This window comes from Gekko japonicus, unplaced genomic scaffold, assembly GCF_001447785.1.
Source record: "Gekko japonicus isolate JY-2015 unplaced genomic scaffold, Gekko_japonicus_V1.1 scaffold40, whole genome shotgun sequence".
Classification (NCBI taxonomy): Eukaryota; Metazoa; Chordata; class Lepidosauria; order Squamata; family Gekkonidae; genus Gekko; species Gekko japonicus.
Window position 1 is genome coordinate 2233401 of NW_015172554.1, and position 27878 is coordinate 2261278.

The window sequence follows — 27878 nt, forward strand, 5'->3', positions numbered from 1 at the left end:
AGAAGTGGGTTTGATTCCCCACTCCTCCACATGCAGCTGCTGGTGTGACCTTGGGTCAGTTACAGGTTCCCCCAGAGCTGTTCTCTCAAGGGCAGTCCTCGAAAGAGGTCTTCAGCTTAATCTACCTCACAGGGCATCTGTTGTGGGGAGGAGAAGGAAAAGGAGATTGTAAACCACTCTGAGACTCCTTCGGGTAGTGAATGGCAGGCCGGGTATAAATCCAATCTCCTCTTCTTCTCTCTCTCTCTCACACACACAAAAACACACACTTCCCAGCTCTGAGATCACCCCTATGCAAGGAGCCTTAGAAGAGGTTCAAAAAGCATCTCATTTCTTTCTGAATCTCCTAGCTACCCCAAGCCTTCTAGCTATAGACGGGGGACTTTTAAAAATAATTTTAATGCTTGCCTCTGGCAACCTCCATATTCCATCATCGCTAGTCATTTTACTGATGTTCCCCAGAATGTCAAGGACCTCAGGTTACAAAGGCACTGCTGAACTCCTTCAAGCAAGTGTCGGTTCACCAGCAGACAGCCGGTAAAGAAAGCCGGTAAAGAAAGACAGTGGATCTCCTGAGAGCATCCCTAAATGGACAATGTTATTGGGCCAAGCAGATTCAGCCAGCCAGTCTGCCAGCAGGCAGTAAAAGACAGAACTTGCCTGCCTGCTTCATGTCACAGCAAGTTAAGGCAGAGAATGGCAAAATGCTTCTGTGACGACCTCTTATTTGGGGAGGTCTAGTTTTACTTTTAAAATGTTCTTTATGTTTGCTCTCAGGGTAATTTGGCTGCCACCAGGGAAATTTAGGCTTTCCCGGACCTTGTCCTTTAATATTTTTCCTACTGGTTTTGGTATTGTGACCCAGGGTTTGGGCTTTCGAAGGACTAAGTGTTTCCTGGGAAAAATTTCATTCAGAACTTGTGTCTTAAATAAAAGTAGATTTATTTGATGTTCACACACTCTTCCCTCTTATTGACAGGGATCAGGGCATGTCACTTTGTAACAATCTTTTCCTTAGGCCATATATGGTTACTGTTTCTTTATGCTTTAACTTTTCATAACACACACCAGACTTCTCTCTCTCTGACCTTAAAACGAACAAACTGCTTAACTCTTTTACTACACAGAACCCAATCTTTCCCTCACAGGGATCTCAGGACAACTCTCATTTTAACTGCTTTTATACAGCACTCTCTGCTGTCTAACTCATCAACTGTTTAACTGACAACTCTTAACAGACACTCCTGAAAGACATTCCAATCATCCACACAGCATCCATTCCAAAACCCCTCCCCCTCTCTGTCACTCACCAATCATATCACTTGCCTGAGTCCAGCATCCTAGTCTGTCATACATTCATACAAACCAAACTTTAAAGACACACACACCCAGTAAAACATGGAATCGTTACAGCTTCTTTTCTCTCTTCCTGCATTGGCTTGGGGAAGAGCTCTAGATGGGAGTGGGGAATGTTTCAGATGGGCATGGAATAAGAAGATGGCTGAGATAGGGAGAAGAACACAGAGAAACCCGATAATTAGCATACCTTCCCCAATATAATACAGAGCAGAAGAACTCTTTTCTCCCCTGAAACGTAACTTGCAGAAAAATGGAAGGATTCTTGTATTCACAGCTAAAGTAGAGTTATGCTTGATAAGCTATCACAAAATAAAACTGCAGGAAGGACTTATTGTTTATAATATACCATGCATAATTTAAAAAATCAGATTTTGTTATATGGAAAATGGAGCTTACCCAGTCCAGACATCTGCAAATGTTGGTGCTGTTCATTATTTAGTTGGTGCTGATTATTATTTAGTTTACCTCAAAGAAGATTCACACGTGGGTGGGGGGTTTTTTGGAAATAGATGCCTCCAAATATTCACTTTGAAATGTAGACATGCAACACTGTGCCTGAAAACACACACAGACCACTGTAGATATGCCTTACAGAGAAATACCACACATAAGAGAGACCAAAGGCTGAAATATTTTACCAAGATCTCAACAGCAGAACTGGCTAATTTACATTTAAGGTTATATTCTCACCACAGAGAGAATTTGACCATTTTAACAACTCAACTTATTGTGGAAATGATTTTCCTTTACAGAAAAAGAAGACCGTCAATCCCAGAATTACATGTTTATTTGAAGTTCTTTGAAAGCGTCAGAGGCAAAGTACCAATGGCACACTGGCTACACAACAGCACATATAATTGAATGAACAAGCATGATGGCAACATGGAGGTGTATCCCAATACTGCACTGCAAAATGGGAAAGGATACAATCCCTCTCCTTTGCCTACAAAGGGCAGTGAACACTAGCATACGTTTCTGTTTCGCTATGTTCGGGTATAAGGCGGAGAAGAAGTGGTTTGCCAGACAGAAAGCTAGTCTGAATACTGCCCAATATTAAATTCCCTCCACGTATCCAAATTATGGCACAATGTGTGATCAAAATGATTCAGTCCTTGTAATGAGTTTTCTGATAAGAACCACAGCTGCCCAGAATCCAGATGTAGGCCGTGCTACCATCCTCCCAAATGAGTGACATATCTTGAAAATCAAGAGATATTTTTGATCCCACACTAGAAGACATCCTACGGCTCCCTCTGTGTCAGTCCGAAGCTGCATACCTGCAAGCATTCGCTGATACAGGCTGCAAGATGATGCAGGAGAATTCAATCTGTCTTAATAATACGTTTCCCAATGTTGTGTTGTGTTCTCCCCTCCCTCCGTGCGCCATTACACTCTACAGCACTGTCACAGTGCACATCCCCAAGCAGCTGATGATTGGGGGGGGGGGGAACACACAGACATGACAAAGTAACATCACATGCACCTGAAGCTACACGGGGAAGGGGAGAAGAACACAGCAATTCCACTGGCAGTGGCCAGAGAGCCTGGCTCCAATTCTATAAAATGCTCCGCTTGCGACCACTAAAAAAAAAGTTCTTGTTTTATGACTCCCCTCCTCCTCAATCCTTTTCCCATGTCCAACGAACACTCCTTTAGTCACACGGGATACTGACGGGGTATTGGCAGATTCTCTGCAGCTTAACACCACTGGCTGCAAGGGTGGTCAAAGGATACACTCTGTCCTGCTGGAAGGGCAGCTAATGCTGTTTGACTTCAAAGGCCCCTAAGTCACTTGTGCCAGCCTAATTTTGGACACACGAGCGAGAACTCCCCAAAGGCTAGAGGATAAACAGGCACTGTTTCCTAACTGAACTACTGAACTACGATGAACTATACCACTAGAAGAATGCTCTAAAACCTTAAAGCGCATCATCATGTTCCTCACACATGGAAGAGGCACTTGGCAAACTGAAACCATCAAAGGAACTCACTGAGATTACTTTGTATTGAAAAGCGGCTACACAACCCACCCACCCCAGCCCTCAAGTCCTTGCCACAATTCAGCAAGCTAAACTCGGAACAGATACGTAGCTCTAACTAGCATGCATGCACTAGATGGTGGTCATTTCATGTGAAACAAGTTTCCACACAACTCGCATCAATGGAAGCTGTGCTGAGAATCTGGGTTACTTTTAAAGATGGAATACAGATCTTCTAACTGAAATATATAATAGGGAACGTGCGTGTTCTGTTTGTCTTGTCTGTCTTGTCAAGCGTAAAAAAAAAAAGAGTACGTTTTTGGGTTTTTTAAAAGAGACTGACCCACAGATGCTGTTGTAAACATTTTCTTTTACAGTTCTAGTACAGCAGTGGCTCACTGATTCAAATTTTGGTTCCTCTGTAAAGCATGGTAATCTCTGCTTTGAGGCTTAGTTAAATAGCATCACTTCTATCTAGTTTTCAGCATTAAGGATTCAAGCGAAGGTTCCCATCCAGCAAATGGACTTCTGACCTAACACTCACTCAGCAGAAGAGATTACAATGATAGCTGAAGTTCTACATAGTGCCTCTGTTGCTGAACTGCACCATTCCACACTGCCAGGAGGGAAAGGGAAGAAACCCCCCGAACTTTTTTATATATACAGAACCAGACCATCAGGAAGAAGATCCTAGGGTAGGTTTTTCCCTTACATACCAACAACGTACTTAATCACTTCAAGCAGGTGAGTAAACACTAATGTGCCAACTGTAGTATAAAATGATGCAACCTAGAAACAGGTGCCAACACAAACTGTTTCTGCAAATGTTTTTCCCTCTTTGCTCCATTAAGATCAGGGGGATGTGTTACCACACAAAAAACTAATACCCAGAAGCCAGCACACGGGCAGAACACGCTGTCCCCTCCATGTAGAGTGGACTCACCTGTCTCACATACCTGCAGCAGCCTCACTGAACACTGCAGTTGCATTTAGGGTCATGGGCGTACAGAGCCCCTTCCATGTTGCACTCAGCATTTAGATCTGGCCAATCCTTTGCACTGGGTTGGTTAAATGGATGCATCCACCCTCCCCTACAAACACACTCCCCAAAACTCTGAAAAAAGCGTTAAGAAGAGCCCGCTGATACATGTCTTGTTAATGAAGCATCAGACTCTAACACTAATGAGCCAAGTACGTTTTGTTACACTACCGCATGGCATTAACTAATGTGGTCCTTAGCACTTCTACCCAGTAACCTGTCATTTCAAATTTTAACACACACACAAGCGCACACCAATTGCTTCCTCAGGTGTCTTTTTCCTCCCCCTTCACACCCAACTGAGTCAAATCCCCTCTTCTGGAGGAGTCCGACATTAATTTGCCATTCCTGGAATTCCTGGACAGGAATTTACATCTTCGGGCAAATGTTAATCAGCCCCTTCCACAGCCGTGGTCGAAACGGCCTTGACGTAATAAGGCCCTTCATGCATAAAACCCCGAAGCTTTACAAAATGTTGGTTCCCAAAGATCTCCGCACATGTCTTGGAATTGGCAAGAGCCTTGACGAGTTCATATTTGGCTTCCTTGGAAAGCTTATCAGGATCCACCGATCGGTCCACGACGTATTCTACAAAGCCTGGACTGGCGATCATCAACCTCTGGGCCCAGGGCTGGTTAGCGATGGCCTAAAGGATTAAAGGAACACATTAAAATCAGAGCTTGAGACCCTAGCTGTGACAAGCTTATTTACGGAAGACGCCTGAAATTCTAGGGAGCCAATGAATGAAGATTCATGGCAGATATAAGGCTTCACCCATGACCCCTTCGATCCCATTATGGTGGCTTTCCCGTTGCTTTTGTTCTCCTACGTATTACGCGGGTTTGCTTGTACCACTGACTCCAGCTGAATGCTTTTTTCATTACACCCTCCGAACATTTAGATGTACATCCCAGTTGAACAGTGGGGCACTTACAGCGAAGACCCGTAAGGAACCACAGTGGAGTTCAGGGAATGGCTGCGTGCTGATGTTCCTGATGAGTTCCAGAGGCTGGCTAGACAGACAAGAGAACCAGGACTCCATCATTCGCACGAGGTCGTCTGTCTGTTCGTCTGTCTGCAGGTGAAGAATTGGCAGAAGATAACAATCCCCAGTTAAGTTCTACCCACAAGCACCAAGTCTCGGTGACATCTGTTCATACAGGGATATACGACAAGGATCTCACAGGATCTGTTCTGCTGTCAAAGTGACTCAGTGCTATACCTGTAGAACAGCTTCCTTTTCCTTGTGTTCATCGGCTTAGAGTGACTCCGTTTTCAGCTCATTGCTTGAATTAAGTGTGAAAGGCTTCCAGCAAGGATTACTCATTAGAGCAGGAATCCCCAGCATGGCTACCTATGGGTGCCACGGTGCTCGCTGCCACCTTTCCTGATGAGGGAGGCCAGGTGGGGCTTTTGCCCAGCAAGGCTTCTGATAAGCTACTGGAGATATGAAGGCCTTTGCCAAACTTTAAAAACGTTGCTGCAGCAGCTGCTGCCCCCACAGCACAAGGACGTTCGCTGAGTGACTGAAGGTAAGCTGTGGCGGCGGCCATTTTGGGGCTGGCTCTGCCTCCCATGGCAGCCGTTTTGTGGCATTCGTTTTGTGCTGGGTCCGCCATGCGGTGTCAGAATTCCAAAGCTGTCCTCAGGCTGAAAAGCATAGGGGACCCCAGCATTAAGACTAATCAGAAATCCCTCATTTTGACTCAGGGTGGACTCCAGGATACACAGAGGCCACCAGCTATTCTACCATCTTAGGGACTGCAGGGCTTCATTTCTCCGTTGCTCACTATCAGAAGAAAACAAGGCCACTCTCCCACACACACACACCCATATTGGCTAGGGGGCCTCCTTTGAAATTCTCAAGGTCTTTAATTTAACAGACTCAAATCTAGGCATGATCAAAAGTTAAAAGTCTTTCATGTACCGAGAAACCCCTCTGGAAGCTAAAAAGTACCCATCTGGCATGCTACTTTAATCATACTTCTTTCTTTAATTACATATTAAGACTCATAAGATTTCTTGCACTCAAGCTATTCTTTTCATTCTCACTGAAATGCTGCTGTGCTGTACACAGTTTATAAGTAAAAGCATTTGAGAGTAACTTTTGGGTTTGGTTCTCCTCACACAGGTGAGGAGAATCACTGACAGCCTTTGCAGGGGTTAGCATGTCCAACTAGGATATGGGTGACCCACGTTCAAATCCCCACTCTGCCGTGGAAGACCTTCCACTCTAGGTGACCTTCGGCCAGTCACAGATAGGGGTGTGCACTCAGTATATACCGAACAGAATAAATACCCGAAAAATGCCTCAGCAGTATTTGGGGGGTATTTATTCAGCCAAATCAAATTCTCTAACGTGATTTGGCTACGAATAAAGCCGGCCCGAATAAAAGCAAAAAAAAAAAAATGGCTTTTATTCAGGTAGCTAAGTGGTGCAAAGATTGCCCACTTCTGGGTGAGTGCTTCTGCACCTACCGGCCCTTAACACTGGTCAGTTTTACCCCCTCCCTTTCCAAGGGGAGGAGAGTGAAAGTGACCAGTTTAATGGCTTTTATGGCATTTCAGCCTACCAGCAGGGCATGCTGCTGTCAGGCTGAAATGTCTGAGAGTCATCTAACCCTTTTGTTTCGCTGACCCACCCCTCCCGGCAGCAGGGGGCAGCTAAAGGGAGGGGTTAAATGATGAGTCAGCCCGTCAGCTGTTCAGTTTAAATGGCAGGAAACCATTTCAGACCTCCCCTCCCCCCATTTTCAAATGGAGAGGAGGGAAAGGGAGATCTGCAATGGCTTGTGGCCATTTAAATTGAACAGCTGACAGGCTGACCCACGAGGCTGTTTGGTCAGAATGGCCGCAAGCCATTTCAGACCTCCCTTTCCTTCCCCACGTTCCAAGCGGGAAGAAGCAAAAGGGAGGTCTGAAATGTCATGCAGCCATTTAAACCTAACAGCTGATCGGCGGGTCTGCCAGTCAGTTGTTCAGTTTAAATGGCAGGAAACCATTTCAGTACTCCCTTTCGCTTCCCCGCTTCGAAGTGGGGGGGGGGAGTGAAAAAGAGTGGTGAAATGGCTGCTATTGCCAGTCATTTTAAGCCGAATAATTCAGCTTTCCTGAATATTTCCTGAATCACACTGGTATTTGGATTCGGGAATATCGGCAAATCCCAATATTTTTCAGGTCTGATAAACTCTAACCCAAGCCTAAGTTACCTCACAGGGCTGGTATGAAGATAAAACAGAAGAGAGGAGAATGGTATAAGCTCTCTGAGTGCCCACTGGGGAGACAGGAGAGACATAAATGAAGCAAATAAATTCAATTGCTCAGCAGTTCTTTGACACACGAAGTTATTCATAAGAAGCTGGAAGTAAGTCTTTATACAGCTTACCGGTAGGTAGAGAAGAGATGCCAGGGCATCCAGGCATCGCACCCTGAGCTCTGCTGGGCCGCTCTTTGCCTGACATCCCATTCGATTTAGCATGTGCTGAAATCGCCTCCCTGGAAAGATATAAGGAGTAGATTCTTTCTTTAAAATCCTTCCTTTACATCTACTTTTCTGTACCAAAAAGTGACGATGAGAGCTTGATGTCTGGAATCATGTGGAAGTGCAAGATATGCAGTTAATTTGAATTCCCAAGGAATAATCTGGAAAACTGCAGATTCATTACCCCAAGTGTAAAAAAGGCTCCTGGTCGTATTGCAAGAGGACCCATCGAATACCCATCAGCAATGTCTATCCAAGCTAAGCGAGAACAATCATTGAGAGTTCAGGTTTTTCTTCGCCCCAACAGCATTAGAAATTTCCTTGGGTCTCAGATCTCCTGGGCTATTGTGCCCTTAATTTGCTTTGCATTCCCATCTACATTCACCATTTAAGGGCCGATCAGAGACCAAAGAAAGGAAGCAGAGAAAACATCTCCTGGGTAATTATGGGACTGTTTCCTTGCTCACATCTTGGATCAGGATATGTTTATGGAAATAACATGGCAATCTTGTCCCACAGGCAATGCCCATCCCCCCTTTCTGGATTCCATGGGGCACCTCAAAGTTCCTCTCTAACCAGCTGACAGCACTCTTATTTGGCAGGGCAACCTACCCTAAGCAACAGTAGCTGGTAATCCAGATGTTTCTGCACCAGACCTCTAGGGCAAGCTCTCATTTTATTTGCGAGGGGAAGAAGGGAGAGCTCACTTCGCAACCCAGACAAGGAAATCTTTGGCCCTACAGCAGTTTGGCTGAGAAGAGTAAGACAGTCCTGAAAAAGCTGATTCAGAAAGACTCTAATAGAGTTGAGAGGGCCCAAGGAAAAGAAAAACAGAAAAATCGGGAAACACAGGTGTCTTTTTTTCCTGTTTGAGGAATGTTTTTCAATTTTTTTTCTATGAATACATTTGGAGGAATGCTAGAAAGACACTCCTATGGAACACATTATCGTACGACAAGGCTTTTTGCATTCAAAATGTAAGCATGGAAAAGTCTGAGGACTTTCTCAAATTTTTCAAAACCCAGTGGGAACACTGAAAAATTGGGGGGGGGGGGGGCAAACATAAAAAATTGGGGGGGGGGGGGCACTAAAAAATCTCCCGCACTACAGACACACATAGTATTTTCAATATTTGTTTAAACGTATGCAGTTTTTCCAATAATCAAGATGTTATGTGTGTAATAATAATACATGATTAGAGAGTTGTTTTCTGTTTAATAATTGGACCATTTTATGTTTAAAATACTTTTTGTATATGGTTTTATGGTACTGGGTACTGATTAATGTAAGTCGCCCTGAGCCTGCTTGTGGGAAGGCTGGGGTATAAATTGAAGTAAATAATAATAACAACAACAACAACAAAAACTTTAGCTTCATTTCCAAATATGCCAGCAGTCCTACCTAGGTGAGACTGAGTTTCTATCCAAACAATGTAATTTGTTTACTACAGAATTCGCTTTCTACTTCCCAACTTATTTTCGTTACCTCTCAGATGGCACAAATTAAAGATACATGTGCTATAATTGCATGTATTTCATTTTTTCCCCAAATTTTCATGGCTTCAAAAATTTCTAGAAACTGTATTCTGTAGTAACTGAATGGAAAGGAACACCCTTTCGCCCACCATTTTACACTCTCTGAAAAGATACAGGTCAACAGGACATTAGGAAGCTTCCAGAACCTCCAGAAGAGCCATGACCTTTGGATTTCATGCTAGCAGGAGAGACTTCGGAAGATTCTCATTATGTCTTCGCTATCTGGACCATGAACAACAACAATCTGAAATATGATTCTTGATGGACCTAATTTATTCCAATAATGAAGTAGGATTTATTCGGTTAGCGAACTGGCCCTGCTGCTTGTGTGTGTATGTTTGTGTGAGTAATATAGTTTCAGAAACTATACTTTTAAATTTTATAAATGACTCACACAATAATTACTCCAGATGATCTTTCTTTCTTCCCTATTTTTCTTTTTTCAGCTTTTAGCGTTTAGGTTAGAAATGTATTTTGTATTGTGAATAATTTCACTTTAGGGTGTATATTTTAATAATTTGTACCACTGAGGAAGGCCTTGTGGACAAAACGCAGTTGGTTTTAATGGAATTTTTTTTATCATTCATTATTGGTAAAACATTAAAGCTTTGTTAATTTAACAGATGTAACCCATTCACTGTTCCCTCTAAGCTGAGTTAGTGTGAGCTAGCTCACAGGTTTTTAGCCTCCAGCTCACACATTTTTGTTTTAGGTCAGGAAGGATGGCTACAGAGCAAACCAATTTAATGCAGTAGCCAAATGGCTCGCTCACAACTTTAATGCCAGTAGCTCACAAAGTAGAATTTTTGCTCACAAGACTCCACAGCTTAGAGGGAACACTGAACCCATTAGTAGTTATTCTGTTATTAGGCTTTTTGTCTCTTGGTTACCTGAGACTTCAGAAGATACCAGCGCACTCCCACACAACGGCAGTAGCAATTATCACGGCAGAAAGTTTTGAAGAATCCATTCACTCCATTCCTTGTATGCGTGTGTGTGTGCCTGTAAAAGATCCTCTTCGAATGACCCATCAGCTGTACTCACCCGTCTTCTGCAAGACCAGCTTTCCCTCCACGGTTGAGCCCAAGATCCCAAGCGTATCCACGGCCACGCCGTACATGGTCTGGTCGTGGCCTTCTGCCATGCTGAGGACTTTCTTCATAAAGATGGGGTACTGCTCACAGACCTGTTCTGGGCTGTCGACTATGGCCAAGTTGCCAAAAAACTTCACAAAGCCTGCCAAACCCAGGAGAAGAACAGGAGTTAACCACGCCCTCCAGGATAGCAGCCCCAAAAGAGAAATGAGAATTATGTCTACGTCCCTCAAGGAGCAGTTGAGTGGAAGCCTACACCAAAGCAGGGGGAGAAGACACACAGCAAGCTGGTCTTAAAATAACCGGAGTGCCTAAATGGACAGAAGATATCCAAATGGTATTGTGGGAAGAGGGCAGAGTGAGATTTTTTTTCAGAGTTAGATCTTTTTGTTCAGGTTTTAAAAAACTGGTATGAATAGATTTCAACCTTTACACTTAAAGGTAAAGGTAAAGGTTCCCTTGCTCGAAAGCCAGCCGAATCCAACTCTAGGGTTGCGATGCTCATCTCCGTTTCAAAGCCGAAGAGCCAGCGCTGTCCGAAGACATTTCTGTGGTCATGTGGCCGGCATGACTAAACACCAAAGCGCACGGAACGCTGTTACCTTCCCACCGAAGTGGTACCTATTTATCTACTTGCAATTTCTTGCTTTCGAACTGCTAGGTTGGCAGGAGCTGGAACTAGAGACGGGAGCTCACTCCGTCATGCGGCACACTCGGGTCTCGAACTGCTGAACTACCGACCTTCCACAGCCTGCAGTTCAGCGTCTTAACCACTTGAGCCACTTAAAGCTGTATTGGTAATGCAGGGCAGTTATTATTTTAAACTGCGAATATATACTTTGAATGGCTTTATAGCTGAGAATAAAATCTGTTACTATTAACTATTAAATGGTGTGAACAGTGTAACTAATAATATAGTAGTATAGTTATATGATGTTTTCGTTAATAATGTAACTACTTCGGATCTTGTACTGTTTGTAATGCGAATGTCTGACAGTTTGGCTTTTACATTGAAAATATAACAAATTTTTAAAAATATATATACTTTGAATCTAAAAGCGTGTGCTTTATATTGCAAGAACACATCTTCTTTCAGTATTACTCTGCCTAGTTAAATCTAGATTGAGGTGGGCACCCTGTGGCCTGGAGCCTGTGCCCTTTTTAAGCTGGCAGACCCCCCCTCCCAGCATTCTGGGCTCTCCTCTTAGAAGACGTTTGAACCCTCCTACCTGCAGCAATATCAGAATTTGAGACAACACATATCCAAGTCCACTTTGGAGCGAGGAAGTGTGGTGTGGGTGTGAGAGCACTGAACAAGAACTTGGGAGACCCAGGCTCAAACCCCCACTCACCACAAAGCTTACTCAGGGTTTTCTTTGGGGGGGAGAGACTATTGGGTCAGTCGCTCTCTCGCTCTACCTAGCCTACTTTGCAGGGAGAATAAAGTGGGAGAGAACTCCTAGCAGCACAAACAAAACACGGGGTAAAAATGGATAAGATGTTGAAAAGCTTGCCCGGTCTAGACATACTCTGGGGGAGTCCATTGTCTGCTGTCAGAAAACATAAATATGTGGGAGCTTAATTTAAAAAGAGGGAAGAAGACAATTATCATACAATGCCTCTGACAACCTGAACTGCAAAGAAAGAAAGAAAGAAAGAAAGAAAGAAAGAAAGAAAGAAAGAAAGAAAGAAAGAAAGAAAGAAAGAAAGAAAGAAAGAAAGAAAGAAAGAAAGAAAGAAAGAAATGCATGCTGTTAAGTTACCTTCATGCCTGAGAAGAGACGAACGGGGAATCTCAGTTTACTTTCCCAAGATTAGAAAAGATGCCTTTACACATTTATCCCCTATTTTGACATGTTTATTGCTTTGCTGTCCTTTCCCCCCTTAATTAAATCAAAACAACTGCTGATGTTATAATCTTAGCTTGTTATTTAGTTTTGTCTTTGTAGGTGGCTCAAGTGGTTAAGACGCTGAACTGCAGGCTGTGGAAGGTCGGTAGTTCAGCAGTTCAAGACCCGGGTGCCGCATGACGAGTGAGCTCCCGTCTCTAGTTCCAGCTCCTGCCAACCTAGCAGTTCGAAAGCAAGAAATTGCAAGTAGATAAATAGGGACCACTTCGGTGGGAAGGTAACAGCGTTCCGTGCGCCTTGGTGTTTAGTCATGCCGGCCACATGACCACGGAAACATCTTCGGACAGCGCTGGCTCTTCGGCTTTGAAACAGAGATGAGCACTGCAACCCTAGAGTCGGACTCGACTGGCTTTCAAGCAAGGGAACCTTTACCGTTACCTTTTATCTTAAAACATCATCATGTTACATGTTAGTTTGCAGTTCAGCCTCTGTCTATTAAGTCTGAACTCTACCTTCCCTTCCAATGTATCTGAAGAAGTGTGCATGCACACTTAAGCTCATACCTTGAATAAACCCTTGTCGGTCTTAAAGGTGCCACTGGGCTCTAGATTTGTTCTACTGCTTCAGACCAACACGGCTGACCAACTGGAACTGAACTTCCCCTGTGAGCCTCCTGTGCTCTCCTGCATGCCCTTGAGGACACCACACTGAAATTAAGCCCAAAATAAACCACGCAAACAAGAACACTATGTCACCTGGCAAGTAGAAGCCAGAAAAAGGATCGGAGTCTGCCCCAATGATGATGTTGGAAATCGTGTCAATGACCCCTTGCTGGGCAAGATACTGGCGCCCGTGAGGAGTGCGGGCGAGAGTCGTCACCATCTCAATACAGGTAGCTCTGCAATGTGGAAAATATTACAGTCATAAAGGCCTTTTCACATTCCTTTGGCATTCCATCAGTCTCAGATTTCACTATAGCAGCAACAATCACACCTCACCCCAAAGGCATCTTACAGCTCTGGAAGGCAGATGCTTGATTGGCACTCCTCAGGTTCAGCGGACAGCCTAAAGCCACCTCCATAGGCAGCCAAAAGATCAGCACTTATTTTGATGGGATGAAGCAGATTCTTATGTCCCCATGGCCAAAACCCAGAGAACAAAGGAGTTTCTTCTAGCAGATTCAGGATTCATGAGCCATGGACTCAAATCACTCGCAAGTGGTCAGGAATTTTCCATCAGACAAGACGGGAAGGGTCTGATGGTACCTAAAGGGGAAAATCTGTCCTTGGTCAAGAGACTAGATTTTGAAATGAAAAGAGTGTTAAGGAGAGGCTCAACTGGGGGGAAAGTGTCTAAGAACAAAAGGCCTAGACATGAGAAATTGTGGCATTATGAATCTACATTTCAGAAACGCAAAAAAACGAAATATAAGTTTGGTAACTAAGGTTATTTTGCCTAACTCACCATTGTTGGGGTGTAAGTTTTAAATGTACATGGGGAGGACTGTACATGTTATATCCCCTTTGCTCAGCAGTAAAACTTTTGATTGTTCAACTATAAGCTTGTTCTTCTCCTAATCACTGAGTACAATTACAAGTCAAATTTTCCCCGTCATAAATAAGAAGTCATGGTAAATTTTATAAAATAATAAAAAATGGTAGCCTGCCTGCACCCACATATGGAGTTTAACTTGACTTACACTCGAGGGGAAAGTGGGGAGACTCCTACCTGGATCTGAATTACTCAAACAAGGAAGAGTCCCTGAGGCTCTCTCTATGCCCACAGTAATTTGGAGCAGATGGCCAGGAAAAGCCCAGGGCTCCTCATCTAAAGCAGAGTCAGTAAAAAGACTGCGTCTCTGCACAAATATCTGATGATGGTGAATTCCTCATTAAGGTCTAGCGACTTGTGATCTCCGCCACCTGGTAAATTCCACACCGTGATTGGCAATTAATACCACACCATGGTTGGCAATGAAAAGGCAATGAAAAAGCAGAGACTGAAGGGCAGCAACTTGAGAGCCTGAAAACACAGGCAGGTAAAGAAATAAACCCTCTGCACAAGAAGCAAAAGGATCACGACCAAAGCCATGACAAGATCAAACTCCGATACAGAGTATGAGAGCTAGATTCAAGTCCGGTAGCACCTTCCGAGACCATGAGGATTTGGAGGGTATAAGCTTTTGAGAGTCAAAGCCCCAGTTTGGTGTAGTGATTAGGAGCACGGACTCTAATCTGGGAGAATCCGGTTTGATGCCACTCCTCCACATGCAGCTGCTGGTGTGACCTTGGGTCACTTACAAGTTCTCTCAGAGCTGTTGTCTCACGAGCTCTCTCAGCCCCACCTACCGCACAGGGTGTCTGTTGTGGGGAGGGGAAGGGAAAGGAGATTGCAAACTGCTCTGAGACTCCTTTGGGTAGTGAAGGGCAGGGTATAAATCCAATCTCTTCTTCTCTTGCTCTCTTCTTTTGTTGGATACCGACCTGAGAAGGGAGCTTTGACTCTCAAAAGATCGCACCCCCAAACTCCTGATGGTCTCAGAAGGTGCTACTGGAGTCTCATCTTTCTCTTCTATTGCAGACCAACACGGCGTTCACCAGCCCTCTTGCCACGCACCTGACCAGCATGTCGTTCCCTGTCAGCTCCTCAATCAGCAGCGAAAGCAAGCCGCTGTTCACGCAGTAGTTCAGAGCATCTGCTGATGCTGCGGCGATGTTGACAACTAGCTAACACAAAAGCACAGGAAAGGGAGACTTAGAAGCGGAAAAGTTGAGGGTGATTGCGCATGATCTGTCGCATATATGTGCATTCATTCAGAAATCTATTCAGAGTGGTAGAGCTGCATGAAGCTGTAGCAACCGGCACGTCAGCCTTCAGGCAGCTCGACTTCTCGCATGTTGTCTATAAATGAAGAGACGCCGGGGAAGTTGTCCTCCCCAACTTGGCCTTCCTAGGCTGGCTAGTCACTGATGGCAGAGGCAGGGACTCAACGTTTCTGGGCACAATTCAAAGTGGTGGTTCTTACTCTTAAAGCCCTAAATGACTTGGGGGGTCAGGGTTTCTGAAGGACAACTTCCTCCCATATTGTTCAGCCCACCAGCTAAGATCTGCCTGACAAGACCTGCTCTCCATGTTTCCACCTTCAGAGGCGAGGCAGGCAGCAACCAGAGCTGTGGAACCTCACCTGTAGGACGCGTCCTTCCCCTTGAGACTCACCTGGCACTTACGCTACTCTCTTTTTAGACCCCAGGCCAAGAGGTTTCTGTTTAGACCCCAGGCTTTTAATTAAGAGGTTGATCTTTAAAAGTCATTGATAGTGTTTTGTTCTCCAGGACAGGTGGCATAAAAATTCCCGAAGTCAAGGACAACACGCTTGGAGGGTCTGAGGTTCAACATGCGCCATGTACAATTAAAAGCAGACCAGACTGCAGGGGTCGGAAAGACCTCTCTCTGTCAAAAGCCCTGAACAGCCACTGCCAATCAGAAGACACGATACTGAGCTGGGTGAACTGGTGGTCTGCTGGTATACGAATGTTTTCCGAGGCCATTATGGGGGAAAGCTGTGTGCTCAGAGACGTAAGAGCTTAAGTACAGCCTGCTAGATTAGACCATAGGTCCATCTAGTCCAGCATACTTTTTCACACAGTAGCCAGTCAGTTGCCCTGATACTCAGGGGTTTACCGACTCCGAACATGTTCCCTTCAATAGCCACTGATAGACCTATCCTCCATGAATCTGTCTAACCCTCTTTTAAAACTTTCTGCTTCTGGCCATCACTACCTCCAGTGGCAGCAAATGCCAGAGTTTACTTACTCACTGAATAAAGTACTTCCTTTTGTCTGGTCTGAACCTATTCACCATCAATTTCACTGGCTGCCTCCATTTTAGAATTTTAGCATTTTAGAAGAGGGAGGTAAGTTCTCTTTGCCAGTTTGGTGTCGTGGTTAACTGTGTGGACTCTAATCTGGGAGAACCGGGTTTGATTCCCCACTCCTCCACTTGCACCTGCTGATGTGACCTTGGGTCAGTCACAAGCTCTGGCACAGCTGTCCTTGAAAAAGAGCAGTTTGTGTCAGAGTTCTCTCAGCCCCACCCACCTCACAGGGTGTCTGTTGTGGGGAGGGGAAGGGAAAGGAGTTTGTAAGCCGCTCTGAGACACCTTTGGGTAGTGAAGGGCGGGGTATAAATCCAATCTCTTCTCTTCTTCTTCTTCTCTTTGTCCACTCTGCCCCCATGCGTGATCTCATAAACCTCTATCATATCTCATGTTACCTGTCTTTTTCCAAAACTGAAGAGTCCCAGACCCTCCAGCCTTTCCTCATGGGAAAGGTGCTCCAGCCCCCTCTTCACCCGGTGTGCCCTCCTTTAAAGTTTTCCCGGTTCTCTAATGTTCTTTTTGAGATACAGCAACCAGAATTAAACACAGCATTCAAAATGGGGATGCACCATAGCTTTTATGCAAGGGCATTAGAAGATCCTAATCATTCCTAGCCTGGGTTTTGCCCTTTTTCACTACTGCTGCGCCCCGGGTCAACGTTTTTACTGAGCTTTCCCCCCAACAACCCCAACATTTTTCAATCACACTCTCAGCCAGTTTACACCCCATCAGCATATTTTTGTTCCTTACTCTTAGAAATACTGAATTTCATTTGCTCTTTGCAACATGCCTTAATTTGTCATCCCGAATGTATCGGTATCCACTGCACCCCCCTAATTCCAAATCACTTAACAAATTAAACAGCAGTGGTCCCAATACGGATCCTTGTGGGACACCACTGCCCGCTTCCCTCCATTGCGAGAACTGTCCATTTATTTTAAGGAGAAGGAAGCATATGAAGCAACAGGTTCTGCGGCAATCCTGTCCAACGTGCCCACAGAAGACTGGAAATGATACAGCAGAGCTGCTGACACCAAAAACGATCACTGAACGGGTGCTAAGGCAGCTTGCTCAAGCTATCCAGCCGTAAGTGCAAAACCAACTGGAACAATTCAGAACAAGGTGAAACAAAACAGTATCGTCAGCTGGTTCGCTTCGCCTTCCTGCAGAACACTTGAGCAGCAAGTAACCCCGATATATTTACAATAATTAAAGCAAAATTTTCATGACTAAGAAGAATGGCTTGAGCAACAGGGTAACGCTCTTGGAGGTAAGACGCTTTTAAATTTAAACTGGAATCTCAAATTCCTACTTCTAATCGTTTTGCTCCCCTGGTGGAGGTTGCTGACGAGATGGTAGAGCTGCTTGGGTCTCCTCCTTCTCCCACGCCTCAGAATGAGGGATCTGTGCACTCCTCTTGGAGCCCAGAGAAAGGAAGTGGGAAAGTATTTAATGAGGCTTCAGAAGATCTTATTTTGCTCACAGCCAGGACGGTGGGATACATTTACAGAGAGCTCCATCTACTGAATTCCAAGTTAGATGATTTGATCGAACAGAGGAACAGGATCCATAATCCTGGTAATATTATTACAATTTTGAAAGGTGAGACTCATCCAGATGTGACTGTCAACTCGGCTGCAATCCCCAATTCCAGCAAATCTGACAACCAAGAACGAAGCAGAAATGAGATTATAGCCTTTTCAATTGGTTCTGCAGCCAAAAAGGATATGTCTACAAACCTGCAGATATAAAGGTTCCATCCCTTCCTGGAGGTTGCCTTCGCTTATCCGGAATCATTGAAGAGAGCTCTTCGGACAGCATATCAGATATGTGGATATTAAATCAACTGAATCTCTTAATGAACCTAACCAAGTTCAGAAATTCTTGTTGATTTTCAGCTCTTCTTTTATCCCTGGACTATTACTACACCATAAGGACTTCTTATACTCCAAGGGAATTTCCCCTATCCATGTTTTCAAGGATTTGTCATTATCTCCACTGCTTCCCAAGATTTCATGCTGTAAGAGTCCTCGCTATGACAAGCTTCCTTCCAATGCTTTGGATACTATTCGGAAGGGCAATATTTTAAATAAGCCTGTTGTTTCAAATGTTATTAATGCTGCTAATAGCTCTAATGACCTAATAACATGGTCTGACTCTCCTAAAAGATCTCCTATTTTAGACAATAGCCCTTTAGAGTCTGAAATCTCAGAATCATTTAAGACTTTGTCTGAACAAAGATCTGTTAGAGACAAGTAATCTCATCTAGCATAGCCTGAATTCAGACACTGGCAGTTTAGAACAGGGGTGGAAACAGCTCAGCCTCCTACTTCCCCTTCCCGCATGAGAGGAGGCAAGAGCTGGAGAAAGAAGAGGCCTAACCTACTAGAACCTCTGGAACAGAAAAGGCAGGCAGAGTGGATGGGGGGGGAGCAAGACCCCTAGCGCAGGCCTGCACATCTTGCAGCATGCCCGTCGACGCCAGGAGTCAGGGGGCAACAGGTGCTCAACAGCCACCAAATGCAGGAAGCTCAGAAAGCCACTGATGAGTCTGCATGTTTATCACAGCAGCAAGAGCAAGTACAGGGTAGGGGGATACAGAGCTGGCCTATGACCAGAGAGCAAGAACAGGATTCAAGCCACACCTGGACCAGGAGGCTCACTTGGATGACCTCGGGTCAGCTAGTGCCTCTCAGTCTTACATACCCCACAGGATTACTGGGAGGATACAGTGGAAAAAGAGAGCCACATATCCTTCCACAAGCTCCTTGGAGGAAAAGCAGGATAAATACACAACTAATGGATGACTTGTTGTAGAGGCCCTGCAGGCATCTTGAGCCTCAACTTCCATGTGCATTCATCATGCCAGCACCTATTGGATCCAGATTAAGTTTTTCTATGGCAGAACATATTCCCCCACCCACTGCAGCCCACTGATCTCCATGAAATGCTGCTCTGGTAGGACAGGAGACCCTGAGGAATCACATGAGGGGAGTCCTCAGGAAGAAAGCGGAATCAGTGGAAACTGTCAATTTAGACTAGATCCAACCCATAATATATAGCACGCTCTGAACAACCCGTCTTGCCAGCACGGAAACGCTGCAGTCCTTCGGTTTTAGAAGAGGATGGCTGATGCCCTCTTCTCCTCCACGATGCTCATTCAACTCGATTTGCTCTGTCATCTTTCAGCGGCTTCCTTCCAGAAGGACAAAAACCATTTCCTGTATACCACACAACCCCTCAGCTGTTACCCACTGAGATTTACAAAGCAGCCAGGCCACCAAAAAATAGAAAGGTTCTTGCCTCGTATACTCGGTAGCGTATGATGTCACTCTTGGCCATGACATTTTTCAAATCAACCAGCAAGTTGCCCTCCAGCAATGCCTCCAACCCTTCAGGGGATTGAGCTATTCTTGACAGTGACTTGATGGCCTGGAAAACAAAGAACAGCTGTAAGAGCAAGAGCAGCAATGGACAACGAGATCAAAAACCAGCATGACCTTCATCAGGTATGAAATGTATTCAAGTTGCAAATGATTGAGGAGGGATGGGCACAGCTACCCCTGCATCTAAAACACAACATTTTGAATTAATTCTGATGTTACTGTTTGGACAAGGAATAATTCAGAACACTTTGCTCAGTTTTCAGATTTATAAAGTAATGTGCATCAAGGAAGGAAAAACTAAAAAGGTACAAGAGTTTAGATTTCCATATCCTTCTTGGATACTTTGGGAACTATATCTGATTTGTTTGCATTGTAAGCATCCTAAAATATTTTCCCCCCGACGTCCAACCAATGATGCTTGCAGTTCGCCTGTCCCTTTCAAGTTTGATGCTATCTTTGACCAACGGAAAAAGACATTTTCCAAGTCTCTTCTCGAAGCTCCCTGGACCAATTGCAGGTGTCCTCCCTTGCATTTAGAATCTGAAGCAAAAGCTCCTTTCTGCAACCATGTCCCATTTATGGAAGACCCTCCCGAGGTAGACTTGCCAGGTGCCTTCTCTACCCAACATCAGGCGGAGTCTTCTCCTGTTTGCCCAGGCTTTAGGGATGGAAATTTGTTTCTTTCTTCCTTTCTGTGGTTGCCCAGACCGTAAGAAATAGGCTGCCATACAGCAGCTGGCCAGATTTAAACAAACAAAAAAAAAAGAACAGCTCTCTCAGTTTGCACTTTATTTTTATGGGCTTTATGGCATTGTTTTATTGTCAGCGATTTTGGATCCGGTGTGGGGACATTTTTCACATCGCAAATAAAACCCTGCTGGATCTGACGAAGGGCCCACCTAATCCGGCATCCGGCTTTCAACAGCTGCCAACCAGATGCCTCGGGGAAGCTGCCAAGCAGAGCATGAAGAGCACTGCCGTGCCCAGCTTCTGGCTTTGTGAGGCATGTGGTCTCACTCTCCCCACGGTAGCTCCATTTAGCTCTCGCGGATAATCGCCACTGATAACTAACTAGATAACTATCCGCCTTTAAGCCCTCTTTAGGACCACCTAGGGCGCTCAACGGCTTTGCTAATCCAGGCCACGGTCTTATCTCACAGCAATGAATTCGGTAATTCTGAGTGCTTCTTCTAGGTCACACGTTCTGTGTAACCAGACAGAAGAACAGAGGAGTTTTCCAAATAAGCTTACTAGGGAAGAAAAAAAAGACTCCCTGCCCATATAGCATTGCAGGTCGGTCCAGGACACACATACCTATTTCAGAGATTGGTGGTACACCACAGGGCTAAGAGAACCAGGAACTAACTCCTAAGGCATCCGGTGTCATTCAGCAATTAGACAGCTGGACTAGGATTGAGGAGATTTGGATGCCAATTCCTAACTCAGCAGGTTCACTGGATATCCTAGGGCTATCCCCCGCCCCTGCCTTCAGCCTTACCTATCTCCCAGGGTGGTTGTGAGGAAGATCTACACATGCCACCATGAGCTTCATGTCTGAAGAGACAGAAGCACCGAAGAGGCTATTAACACATCCTTGTTACAGTCAAAGCACTGCAACTCAGCAACTCAGCATCAGCTTGAAACTCTTACCTCCTTGGCCAAGGAAATTTTCTCTGCAGCAATGCAATAAATGATCTGCCTCAGCAATTCTGGAGTGTTGAGGATTTCTTTAACAGCATCGCTGTCTTCAACGATCCTTCCAACCTAAACAATTCAACACTGCATAAGACATCAGAGCAGCTCCCAACAGCTGCATATTTTACAAGCTTGCGCCGTTAAATAAAGCATTCCAACTTTTCCCTCCCTTCACCAGAGATGATCTTTGACATATGCGTATTTAGACGCATGACTAACCAATCGAGATTTCTCCAAACAATTGGCAGCCTGGGGGTTAGCGAGTACATTCCAGGATGTTAAGACTGCGGTATGTCAGCTTAGTATGGTGCGCAGGCCAGAGAGATAAACCGGGGAAACCTGCATCCAGCTCCCCAACTCAACTGTGCCATTTTGAAAGAGCAAGATGTGGCACCAACCTGAGATATCGTAAGGATTTTGACTGAATCGTGTTGATGGAAGAGGCCTTTCTGAAGTTGTTCCCCGAAGTGTCGGATGACGTATAAGGGGTCCATGGCTTGGAGGAAGCGGTCCAGGATGGCGATGCATGAAGAGATCTGCTCACTGTTTTGCAAAGGGGAGAAAAGAGACAAGAGAAAGCCAGGCAGTGGTTAATAAAATTCAGTCCAGAGGCGTAATCCAAATGGACGCTGTTCACCGTGGCTTCATACGATTTCAGCCATTTATCATCATTAAGGCCCTGCTTCTTAGAATAACAAGCTTAAAGCAAACAAGCTCCAATCAGTTATGCTACCATACAGACCAACCAACACCAATGACAGAACAACTTCTCAACTGAGGCAGAAACGCACAGAACAGTAGCCACACATCACATGCGGAAGATTTATGGCAGTTCTTAATACTTCTTACTGCCTTTCTATTGTATTTTATCCCACTTTTTCAGTCAAAAAAAATCTGGTTCCCAGAGGAAACCATTTAAAAACTATATTTAATGGCAGCCTGGAGGAATGGGTAACTCAGATCCAAACCTAGATCCAACACAGTGTTATTTGGACCTCCCCCCTCCATGAGCCAAGGGACAGTGTGTACCTAGGCAGGGTGTCCCTATCCACACATCCCACTTTGCTCTTAGAAAAACCACCAAGCCAAGACATAGTCCCCAGCCCAAGGTCACCCAGTGAGCTTCACAGCTTAGTGGGGATTTGAACACTGAGCTTCCTACTCGGAGGCCAACATTCAAGCCATGACGCCATGCTGGCGGTTACAAATCAACCATGACGAACTCAACCCACCAGCCCCATGTTGTTGCCTGCCGGGTTCTCAGACACCTGTTTTTGCAGTCCTCAGCTAAGTAACCAAGCACAAGATTTTTACATCAAGCTCTTGGTGGGCTGCCACACATGGCTGATATCATTCAACATCATGGTGGATCATGGGTTTCTTCATGCCCGCTCCAACACCAAGCCAATGCCGCTTAAACAAATCCCCCACACGTAATATCAGTAATAAAACAAGAAGGCAAACACTTTGACATGTAACAGAGTTTTAACTCATTTTCAGAACAAAATTTAACACTCCCAACTAATGCTCCCTCTAAGCTGTGGAGTGTCATGCGCAAAAATTCTACTTTGTGAGCTACTGGCATTAAAGTTGTGAGCGAGCGATTTGGCAGCTGCATAAATTTAGTTTGCTTTGTAGCCATCCTTCCTGAGCTAAAACAAAAATCTGTGAGCTGGAGGCTAAAAAACTGTGAGCTAGCTCATGCTAACTGAGCTTACAGGGAACACTGCTCCCAACTCAGCATTTAAAGACCACCTTAAACCACTATCAATGCTTTGAATTAGTATGAGGTTTTAGGAGACATTTTTAGGTACCATTTTTAAATCTTAGGTAAGCTATGAGATGGAAACCACTCTGATATCTAAATAAGTGCTTGCGTTTAAAATATTAATTTAATGATAATACATTTAAATTTTATTTCTCTTCAGATCACATACATCTTTCACCTTATACTAAGATATTTATTGGGGCAGGAGCTTTGGAGAACCACATTTCACCTCCTCACATGCACTCAGTAGAGGGAAGAATACAGAGGAAGGGGGGGAGAGAGAGAACGAACGAGAACAGGGAGGGGAATAAGGGAGATGCTATTACCAAGTATTACAAGAACACAGATGAAAATATTACAGAACACAGATGAAAAAACAAAATTTCACCCCAAAGAGTGAATGAACCAATGAGTGTGAAGTTGTGAACCACTCCTAACTGTCCACAGATAAGGATCAACAGTTACCTTCTGTAGAGAACTAGGTAGTTACTCACAATCCCTATTATGGCCAAGTATCAAATCTGGATGCCAATGCCAGATCTGTAGTTTTCCTTTCAATTTTTGCTTCTGAAGTACAGCTATCTTTAAGTCTTTTATTGAATGCCAGGAAGGTTTGCAACATACCCCCACCAATGCTCCCTCTAAGTTGTGGAGTCTTGTGAGCAAAAATCCTACTTTGTGAGCTACTGGCATTAAAGTTGTGAGCAAGCGATTTGGCAGCTGCATAAATTTAGTTTGCTCTGGGGCCATCCTTCCTGAGCTCATACAAAAATGTGTGAGCCGGAGGCTAAAAAACCGTGAGCTAGCTCACACTGACTCAGCTTAGAGGGAACACTGACCCCCCCACTAGTTTCTGAGAGTTTTCATTTGTGGGCTTCTACGGACCTCCAAGGTACAACCCTGGGCTCTAGACCCTCCATCTAATGCTGGTATCAATTCAACCCCTGTAGTTACTCAAGTCACATCATCACAATACCCAGGGACCACAACCACACACCCCACCCAGGCCTCATCTAATTGCACATCGCCAAACATGATCGTGTGCTCGCAATGCCCTTCTGTCCTTTACACTGGTCAAACTGGACTGTTTCTACACAAGAAAACAAACGAATTAAAAACAGAAACTCAGGAACCTCTGAGGGAACACTTCAACCTCACTGGACATTCAACAGGAGTCTAAATGTTTGTCACGTTTCTGTAAAAAACCAGTGGTGGGGGGAGCCTGCGGCAGGAAGCTGTTGAGAAGGAACCTATGTGCAGACTTAACGCTGTTAGATTAAGTCTGAAGAGAGATTAACTAGCTCACCACTGAAAGCAATTGAGCCTTCTTACTGGGTGGTTGTTGTTCAGTCGCACAGTCGAGTCCGACTCTTCGCAACCCCATGGACCAGATCACGCCAGGTCCTCCTGTCTTCCACCGTCCTCTGAAGTTTGCTCAACTTCATGTTCGTTGCATCTATGACACTGTCTAACCATCTCATCCTGTGCCGTCCCCGTCTTCTTTGACCTTCAATCTTTCCCAGCATCAGGGTCTTCTCCAGTGAGTGCTCCCTTCTCATTTGATGGCCAAAGTATTTGCGCTTCAGTTTCATTATCTGGCCTTCCAGGGAACAGATAATTTCTTACTGGGTATGGACACCATTCAGCTTAGTTTGCCTATTTCCATGATGTCTTGTGCTTTCAATGGCAATAAAGGTTTTGTGTGTGTGTGAAGCTTAGTTTGCCAATTCATTAATAGCTGGGAGTGGCCCACACCCACTCTGACTGGACTGCTTACTCTAAAGACTGGATCTTTTTCAGCTGTATTCTGCACTGTCAGGCCACACACCTCCAACTCCGAAAGATGGGCCTTCTGGTCTCTAGTTGTAATAACCCCTATCCTGTTTCTGCCTTTGTGCCAACTGAGGGTAATGCTTCACCCATCTGACAAAGCAGGCTTCAGCTCTTTAAAGCTTCTGTCAATCATTCCCTTACTCTTAAGATGTCCCAGAATATACTGTTTTTATGAGGTTCTTGCTTTAGCTTTGACACAGCTAAGGCCTGGTCTGAGCTCTTGCAAAAAGGCTGAAGATCAGGAGTCACATGCACAAAGTATTATCTTCAGCTGGTATGCAAAGGCACAGAGGGGAAAAATGCAGCAGGTGGGGCCAAAAAATCTTGACATGCAAGACAACCACTGTAGGTCAGTGACATTTCTATATAAAGCCCAAATTAATAATAGAACTAACATTCCATGCATCTGACAATTTGGGCTCTGGTCAAGAAACCTGACAGAAGAGTATATCTACTGCTTTTTATGATGTCACAATATTGTTGACTAGAAGAGACTAGTGCAGCTGCTCCATGAGGGCAAAAAAAGGCTATTTAAGCTATTTTTTTCAACCTCTTCTCCCTAAAACGCACACAAAACTGTTTACGAGATTGAAAAAATATCCAAATACTCAGCCAAGTAAGCAAACAGCCAAAACCACTTTAAACAAAAAGAATGAAACCTTAACCAGGTTTAATAAAGACTACCAGCATAGCGTCATGGCTGGAGTATCAGATTAGGATCTGAGACTCAGGTTCGAATCCTCACTCTGCCATGGAAGCTCAGTGGGTGATCTTGGGCCAGTCACACACACCCAGCATAGCCTACCTCACAGGCTTGCTGTTATAAGGAGAAAACAGAGAAGGGGAGAACAATGGGGAGGAAATCAAAGTTTAAACAGGTAAAGACTACTCCGCTTCCACTCTGTATTAAACCCACTGAGGTTTTTTTGGATATGGTACCTGAATACTTTAAATAAAAATAAAGCAAGCAAATAAGTTAAACCAGCAACGCAACTACTTTTTAAACTTTTTAAAAGCAGCAAGTGCGTTCGTTAAATCAGCTATCCATTCCTTCTTATTGCATTTGTATGCTCCCCCCCCCCTTTTCCCTTGAAGATACATAAAGGCCGCTTTCGACAATTCCCTTTGGACACCGGCCCTAGCTCAAACTCGAAACGAAGAGCTGAAAAATCAGAAGCAAACAAGCGACTGATCCATGCAAGCGCTCGACACACAAGGGTCTCGGTCCTGCCCGCACCTGTCACCCTGCGCCATGAGGACGAAGAGCCCATCCAAGGGGAACTGCGAGCCCCGCTCCCGGAGAGCGCCGGGCTGCAGGGACTCCACCGCCACGCGCAGGTTCCGCAGCTCCTCAACGGGGTCCTGCACCCCCGAGAGTCGGCTGAGCAGCTCCATCGCGGCTTCCACTCCTGGCGTCGCCATCTTGGATGTGGCTGGAACGGGGAGGGAGGAGGAGGAAGAAAAAGGAGGGAGGGGAAGGAAAGGGGAGGAGCCTCGCGAGACTTCTGCCCCAGCAGCCACCCAGGCGGCCGCGTAACTAAGGCGCCCCTCTCGCGTCAGTCCCGCTAGTCAGGGGGGCCCGCCCCCTTTGTCTTGAAAGCCGCGTGCCGCCTTTGCGCACCCGCTCCTGATTGGCCGGTAGGAAAAAGGCGGGGCGGAGAAGGCGGGGCGGATTCGCGCGCTCATCGGTCCCCCGGGTTTTTAGGGGGTTCTGGCAGACCTGTAGCCAGGATTTTGGAATTTGCGGGGCAATTTTTTTTCCCGGTGGGACTGCCATTTTTGCCATTACTTTTCTGTATGTGCACAACTGCACAGAACAATTTGTGCCCCTTTTTCTCGCCCTGATCTTGCAGTTGTTGTTGTTGTTGTTCAGTCGCACAGTCGAGTCCGACTCTTCGCGACCCCATGGACGAACTCTCGCCAGGCCCTCCGGTCTTCCGCCGTCCTCTGAAGTTGGCTCAACTTCATGTTCGTTGCATCAATGACACTGTCTAACCATCTCATCCTTTGCCGTCCCCGTCTTCTTTGACCTTCAATCTTTCCCAGCATCAGGGTCTTTTCCAGTGAGTGCTCCCTTCTCATTTGGTGGCCAAAGTATTTGAGCTTCAGTTTCATTATCTGGCCTTCCAGGGAACAGTCAGGGTTGATTTCTTTGAGGATTGACTGATTTGTTCTTCTTGCAGTCCAAGGGACTCTCAAGAGTCTCCTCCAGCACCATAGTTCAAAAGCATCTATTCTTCGGCGCTCGGCCTTCCTTATAGTCCAGCTCTCGCAGCCATACATGACTACTGGGAATACCATTGCTTTGACCATGCGGACTTTTGTTGGCAGGGTGATGTCTCTACTTTTTATCATGCTGTTTAGGTTCGCCATCGCTTTCCTCCCAAGGAGCAGGCGTCTTTTAATTTCATGGCTGCAGTCACAGTCTGCGGTGATCTGGGATCCCAGGAACGTGAAGTCTGTCACTACTTCCACAGCTTCCCCTTCTATTTGCCAAGGAGTGATGGGGCCGGATGCCATGATCTTAGTTTTTTTGATGTTGAGCTTCAAGCCCACTTTTGCGCTCTCCTCTTTTACTCTGAACAAGAGGCTCTTTAGATCCTCTTCACTTTCAGCCATTAGAGTGGTATCATCTGCATATCTGAGGTTGTTGATCTTTTCCCCAGCAATCTTAATTCCCGCTTGTGATTCATCCAGGCCAGCATTTCGCATGATGTACTCTGCATATATATTAAATAAGCAAGGTGACAATATACATCCTTGTCGTACTCCTTTTCCTATGCTGAACCAATCAGTTGTTCCATATCCGGTTCTAACTGTCGCTTCTTGGCCCTTATACAGGTTTCTCAAGAGACATGTGAGGTGGTCTGGTACTCCCATCTCTTTAAGGACCTGCCATAGTTTGTTGTGATCCACACAGTCAAAGGCTTTAGCATAGTCAATGAAGCAGAAGTAGATATTTTTCTGGTACTCTCTTGCTTT

General features: G+C 45.1%; 1 protein-coding gene across 1 annotated transcript; it reads right to left on the reverse strand.

The window, feature by feature from the left end:
• Positions 1-1783: 1783 nt before the first annotated feature.
• Positions 1784-26324, reverse strand: PSMD5 (proteasome 26S subunit, non-ATPase 5). The gene is made up of 10 exons (XM_015421171.1): positions 26134-26324; positions 21694-21838; positions 21251-21364; positions 19518-19646; positions 14954-15063; positions 13093-13235; positions 10438-10629; positions 7763-7872; positions 5312-5452; positions 1784-5023 (listed from the first exon to the last, which is right to left on the reverse strand). Exons 1-10 carry the CDS (start codon positions 26316-26318, stop codon positions 4766-4768), a joined length of 1527 nt encoding a protein of 508 aa, XP_015276657.1. The 5' UTR covers positions 26319-26324; the 3' UTR covers positions 1784-4765.
• Between the last annotated feature and the right edge of the window lie 1554 nt (positions 26325-27878).